Source organism: Octopus bimaculoides, chromosome 23 (assembly GCF_046866305.1).
Source record: "Octopus bimaculoides isolate indiv1 chromosome 23, ASM4686630v1, whole genome shotgun sequence".
Taxonomy (NCBI): domain Eukaryota; kingdom Metazoa; phylum Mollusca; class Cephalopoda; order Octopoda; family Octopodidae; genus Octopus; species Octopus bimaculoides.
Genome location: NC_142950.1, coordinates 12,726,243 through 12,733,244, shown reverse-complemented (window position 1 = coordinate 12,733,244; position 7,002 = coordinate 12,726,243). Strand labels below are relative to the sequence as shown.

Here is a 7,002-nt window from a genome sequence, read left to right as displayed (position 1 = left end):
AATAGCAGTGATGGTGGTAATAATAGTAGTAGTAGTAGTAACAGCAGCAGCAATATAGCTACTATTATAGTAGCATTATACTAGAGGCTGTAGTAGTAGTAGTAGTAGTATCATCATCAGCAGCAGCAACAACAGTCGTGCAAAGATATTATTTGTCGAAAGATAATTGTAATGATTTCTCCACAACTGAACTGACCTACCTTTTGCAAAATACGACAGGCTATTCCCAACCTTGGGCCTTTCTTCCCTTACCCTTCATCAGTATCTCTTCAGAGGTGGCTATGGGCCCCTTAGACCCAATGCCTTCACTAACTCCTTATAGATGATACACTATGCTAAAACAGGTTCAGTGCCTTCCTTCCTCCATCATTAACTCGTTGACCCTTTAGCAATCAGATTACTCCATCAAATGTATCGTCATTGTTTAATGTCCGTTTTTCCATGCTGGCATGGATTGGACAGTTTGACAGGAGCTGGCCAGCCGGGGAGGTGTCCAGAATTCTATTGTCTGTTCTGGCATGGTGTCTACAGTTGGATGCCTTTCCTAATGCCAACCACTTTACAGAGTGTGCTGGGCACTTTTTATGTGCCACAGGCATGGGTGCGTTTACACGGCACCAGCACGAGTGTATTTTACATGGCACCGGCACCTGTAAAGGACAAGCTTGTATGTATGGATGACAGCCATTTTACTTAACTTGACACGTCTTCTAAAGTACAGCAAATCACTGCAACTCCTAATCCCTTGTCATTTCCTCAGTGAGGTCCAGCATGTGAAGATCCTTTCTCACCACTTCATCCCACCCTAGGTCTATCCTTTCCACAGGTTCCCTCCATGACTGGCACTTCTTTATGCAACTTTCCTCATCCACATGCATCACATGACCAGTGCACAATGACTTTATCCATCCAGCAGAGCCAAATGTAATGCTTTTTTATTCACATTGCCTTATATTAATCATGCATCATTTTGTAGCTCTGGAATTTCAATGATGTGACTGTTTGTATTTAGACTGACATTGTAGGGTAGGTGTGAGAAACCAGATCTGGCCAGTTTACACATAAAACCGGTAGAATATTAGGGTCTCAATGCTAAAGAGTTAAAGATGATACCCTATAGTCTACCAGGCTCAGTGCCTTTCTTCCTTCATGAGTACTCCCTCAGAAATGGAACCCTTGGGTTAGCAAGACTCCCTAGATTTCTAGCTTTAGAAAGAATACCGGGATTGATTTGATGAAACCCTTCCAAGGGGATGCTCCAGTGTGGCCACAGTCCAGTAACTTAAGTAAAAGAAAGTTAAATTGATGATGGTGGTCATAGAGGTGTTATGATGTAGATTTAGCTGCTTATTCTAGCAGATTGAGGAAATTTCCTTGATGCCATGTGTTCTGTCTATTACTGGTATGTTTTTAAGTTTTCATTGTTGTAATTTATTTCAGCTTGCATTAAGGGACTTGAGGATGTCTTGGACAGTGAATTCTTAGATTCTGAAAGGCAAGCAACCAAACCAGGAAGGTATGTTTTCTGCTGCTACCATTACTGGGCTACAAGATGGAAATTATTTCAGTTTTTCAAAATTTGATATTAAATTTTCACATGCAGTTATTATTATTATTATTATTATTAAGGTAGCAAGCTGACAGAATTGTTAGCATGCTGGACGAGATGCTTAGCGGCATTTCATCCTTCTTTATGTTCCAAGTTGAAATTCTGCCAATGCTGATTTTTGCCTTTCATCCTTTTGAGGTCAATAAAATAAGTAGCGATTGAACACTGGGATCAATCTAATCAACTGCCTCCCTTCCCCCCAAAATTCCAGGCCTTGTGCCTATAATAGAATAAATAAGCTTTACATTTGACAGAGTAAGCTGAATGCTAAAAGGTTAAGTTGGTGTTTGGAGCATAAATTAACATGAAATTTTGATTCATGTTTTTAAGTGAAATCACTTCAAAATAAGGATTTTATTTTATAGAACAATCTCAGGTGGGCTGGTATCAAAATGGTTAAGCTATAAAAAAAAAGCATATCTAAAAATAATTAAAAAACAGCATCAACTCCAATTTTGTTATCATGTGCCAATATTAGAAACCATTATTTTCTTATCATTGACAGAAATGGTAAAGCAGCAGATACCAAAATGCCAGTCTAATACATGAATCAATTTAAGCAATTATAGCTGTTCTCCAAATATGGTCTGGCACTGCGCCTAAATTAGACATCATTATTATTCTCCTTGTCATTTTGCATTAGCTTTTCCTCATCAACACAAATAAGACAGATATGTGTTTTTTTGCTCAGCTTCTCCCCAACTCCTGTTGACACCAGTATGCAACTGGTACTTATTTTATTGACCCTGAAAGGATGAAAGGCAATGTTGACCTCAGTGAATTTTGAACTCGGAACATAAAGACAAAGTACCTCTCTCTTTCAGTTAGAGCGGTGGTTCCCAAACTTTTGCAGGCTGCCACCCCCTTGGCCCACAGGCCATTTTCCTATCACCTCCACCCCAACTCACCACCATGAAGATAGACATCTTTCTCCAGCAAATTCAAAATAACTCTATTTCACATATAAAACTTAATCTAATTAACCCATTATTTTGGGTTGTTTTGACATCCATCACCCGCTTTTGGCCACCCTTTTGTTGCTCCACTTTTCTTCAATCCGTTCCCACCCCAGCCTGATCTTCCCACCACCTCCAAGGGGGCAGTACTGCCCACTTTGGGAACCACTCAGAGGTTTATTATGTTGCTGTGTGTGTCAGGTGAATCCATAGTGAAAATTGACCCGCCGACCTCCTTTAACCGGGAGGGCAAGGCAATTTTCCTTTGTCTAATGGCTATAGCGAAAGAGGTGGTATGGTGGACCCGTTTGAAAGGGCTAAAGTCGGACACTTTGCTCTTTGGCCAAGGCCTCATCAACTTTTTCAAGTTCCACTTGAAAAGGAAGGTGAGATAGAGAGGGAAGTGTTGTCTTGTAGCAAATTTGTTGAAAGGTGAGTGTATGTCGGAAGAATGGCCAGTATAAACAGACCAATTCTGAGAATACACCTGTAAAAAAAAAAGGTATAAAACAGAAAGGGCTCTCGCTCTGTTGACCAGGCACCCGTAGCTTTTATGGGTCTTTCCATGAGTAACCTTCAAATCACCTCCCCCATTGGGAGTTTTGTACTTGTTATATTTTCGTTGTTATCAAATGTTTGCACATGAAGGTGCATGGCTTAGTGGTTAGAGCGTCAAGCTTACGTTCGTGAGGTTCTGAGTTCGAATCCCGGACCGGGCTGTGTGTTGTGTTCTTAAGCAAGACACTTTATTTCACATTGCTCCAGTTCACTCAGCTGTGGAAATGAGCTGCGGCGTCACAGGGGCCAAGCTGTATTGGCCTTTGCCTTTCCCTTGGATAACATCTGTGGCGTGAAGAGGGGAGACCGGTATGCATGGGCGACTGCTGGTCTCCCATAAACAACTTTGCCCGGACTTGTGCTTAGGAGGGTAACTTTCTAGGTGCAATCCCATGGTCAGTCATGACCGAAGGGGGGTCTCAGCACACGGACCTTTCTTTTTGCAAAACCCTTTGTTTTATTGTCCTGTGCTTGTCCTTTCATGTTTTTGACTTTATATTAGCCCTTGTGGCCAATAAACCAGAATTAATTAATTATTATTATTATCATTATTATTATTATAACAAGGCAGTGAGCTTACAGAATTGTTAGCACAACAGACAAAATGTTTAGCAGCATTTCCTTCATCTTTATGTTCTGATTTTAAATTCCACCAAGGTCAACTAACCCCCTCTCTAAAATTTCCAAACTTTGTGCCTACAATGGAAAGAATTATTACCATTTTGTTCACCAATCTCTTTCTCTATCTCTCTCTCTCCAGTTACATCTTTGACCTATTCATGAAAGTGAACATCACCAAGGAGAACAAGAGCATTTATCTCTCTCTTTTGGAGAAGATTGTCAGTTATATAACAACTAACTGTGAGTACTGCTTTTTGCCTACAGTGGATTCCATGATTTTTTTTTTTTAGTTAATCCAGTTCAGCTAAAATAATTCCTGCTTTTGAGTCTGCTCTTACCTCATTTTGGGTAAACTGTTGACACTTTGAGCACAGTTTGAGCATACTTTACACTTACTCAAATTTCACCACCACCACATTCAAATCTCTTTATCCTTGAATTTCTAAATTGCCCTCAGCCCCCATCCTTGTCCCCACTCTCCAAAAATCCTCAACCCTCCCCCAAAATCCTCAACCCTCTCCCAAAATCCTCAACCTTCCCCCAAAATCCTCAACCCTCCCCCATGCCTGCGTATCCACACAACACCCTCAAATCCACCCGACTCCCTCAAATCCACCCGACTCCCTCAAATCCACCCGACTCCCTCAAATCCACCCGACACCCTCAAACCCCTCCTAACACTTTCAAATCCCCTCCAACACCCTCGATTTAACTGCAACACCTTCAATTCACCCTCAGCATCCACAAATTCCCCCAACATCCTCAAACATACCAAACACCCTCAAATCTCCCTCAGATCCCTCCAAACACATTCAAATTCCCCCCCAACGCCCTCAAATACATTCAACACCCTTAAATTTGCCCTTCTCTCCTCTGTCACGCCCACTACCATGACATCAATCTCTTTTACTGTTCCAGCTTCCGGCGGTATCTTCCATTCAAAAGGTGCTGGAGTTTCCAAGTTTTTTGACTGTCTTCAGGTGAGTGTGGAAACAAGCTGGTTTCCTCTCAGTGTTATTTATTTCTTTCTTTTTGCAATTAATGTAACACACACACACACACACACACACACACACCTCCATATCTAAATCACTAGAATTTTCCCATTTTATACTAGTACCACTCTAATGCACGTTCTCATGCTCTTTACACTCATCATTACATTCTCTTACACTCACCTTCACATTTCCCTTACACTCACCCTCACATTCTCTTACACTCACCCTCACATTCTCTTACTCTCATCCTTACATTCTCTTACACTCACCTTCACATTCTCTTACACTCATCCTCACATTCTCTTACACTCACCCTCACATTCTCTTACACTCACCCTCACATTCTCTTACACTCACCCTCACATTCTCTTACACTCACCCTCACATTCTCTTACACTCACCCTCACATTCTCTTACACTCACCTTCACATTTCCCTTACACTCACCCTCACATTTCCCTTACACTCACCCTCACATTCTCTTACACTCACCTTCATATTTCCCTTACACTCACCCTCACATTCTCTTACACTCACCTTCACATTTCCTTTACACTCACCCTCACATTCTCTTACACTCATCCTTACATTCTCTTACACTCACCCTCACATTCCCTTACACTCACCTTCACATTTCCCTTACACTCACCCTCACATTCTCTTACATTCACCTTCACATTTCCCTTACACTCACCCTCACATTCTCTTACACTCACCTTCACATTTCCTTTACACTCACCTTCATATTCTCTTACACTCACCCTCACATTTACCTTACACTCACCCTCATATTCTCTTACACTCACCTTCACATTTCCCTTACACTCATCCTCACTCTCACTCTATACTCATCGTCACTCACTATCTTCACTCGACGACATTCCCTTCTCACTTGGACACTATAAACATCAACTTTGCTGCAAACTGCACCCCACACACTTTACACACACATTTACATCCATACACATACACAGTCAGACACACTAGGATCTGCTACAGAAGATTTAACCCTTTTAGCATTCAGATTATTCCATCAAATGTAATGCTTATCTATTCACGCAGTTTTGAATTACTCATGCATTACACTGTGTAACATAATTTCTGTTCTTGTGTAGCAGTTGGTATTCCCTATTTATTTATCCCTAGAAAGTATGAAAAATGGTTAGTCGGAACCACTGGTTTACTTTTGTGCCCGCAGCATGTGTAAGGACTTTCGAGCGAGATCGTTGCCAGTGCCCCTGGACTGGCTCTTGTGCGGGTGGCACATAAAATACACCATTTTGAGCATGGCCGTTGCCAGTACTGCCTGACTGGCCTTCGTGCCGGTGGCACGTAAAAGCACCCACTACATTCTCGGAGTAGTTGGCATTAGGAAGGGCATCCAGCTGTAGAAACTCTGCCAGATCAGATTGGAGCCTGGTGTAGCCATCTGGTTTCACCAGTCCTCAGTCAAATCGTCCAACCCATGCTAGCATGGAAAGCAGACGTTAAACGACGATGATGATGATGATGATTTCCTTCAAACTTTGCTTTCATTACATTTATTTAAACCCCAAAACATCCCTCTCAACATATGGTTATGATGCTACCCTACTACTCGTACTCGTGATCAGAGATGCACAGATTGTCAGCCATTAAGGGACATGCTCAAGTGGTTATGGTCAAGAAACTGACAAACAATTCTGTGGTATTGAGCAGAATATTTGCTATAAAAGTAGAATTTGAAGGGAATTGTAGTCATTTCCTTTGATTTCTAGGTAGAAGCAAATAGGAAATAACACTTACTGACCAAAGACAACAAGTAAATCTGTGGTATGGAGCAGAATATTTGCTATAATGGTATTTCTGCTTCAGCAACTCGGTGCTGAATCTGTTTGAAATGTAATGGAAAATAGGTCAGTTTCAAAACATTGATGTCCACTTCAAACTTTGCTTTTGTTATATTTATTTAAACCCCAAAGAATCCCACTCAAAACATGGCTATGATGCTATCCCGTTACTCTTTATGATCAAAGATGCACAGATTGTCAGCCACTAAGGGACATGCTCAAGTGGTTACGGTGAAGCAACTGAGAAGCAAATTTGTGGTATTGAGCAGAATATTTGCTATAATGATATCTTTGCTTTTGCAACTCGGCACTGAATCTGTCTGAAATGTAACGAAAAATAGGACAGTTTCAAAACATTGATGTCCAAGTCAATTCTATTCCCTTCAAATAAACTTTGTTTGAAGGGAATAGAAGTGATTTCCTTTGATTTGT

At 41.2% G+C, this 7,002-nt stretch overlaps 1 protein-coding gene across 1 annotated transcript in view; it reads left to right on the top strand.

The window, feature by feature from the left end:
- Window positions 1-7,002, top strand: part of LOC106872619 (regulator of telomere elongation helicase 1 homolog) — a 169,714-nt gene that overhangs the window by 87,242 nt on the left and 75,470 nt on the right. The window contains exons 12-14 of the mRNA XM_089340714.1: window positions 1,441-1,516; window positions 3,884-3,984; window positions 4,663-4,724. Of these exons, the coding sequence (XP_089196840.1) occupies window positions 1,441-1,516; window positions 3,884-3,984; window positions 4,663-4,724 (239 nt within the window). The remainder of the gene's footprint in view (window positions 1-1,440; window positions 1,517-3,883; window positions 3,985-4,662; window positions 4,725-7,002) is intronic.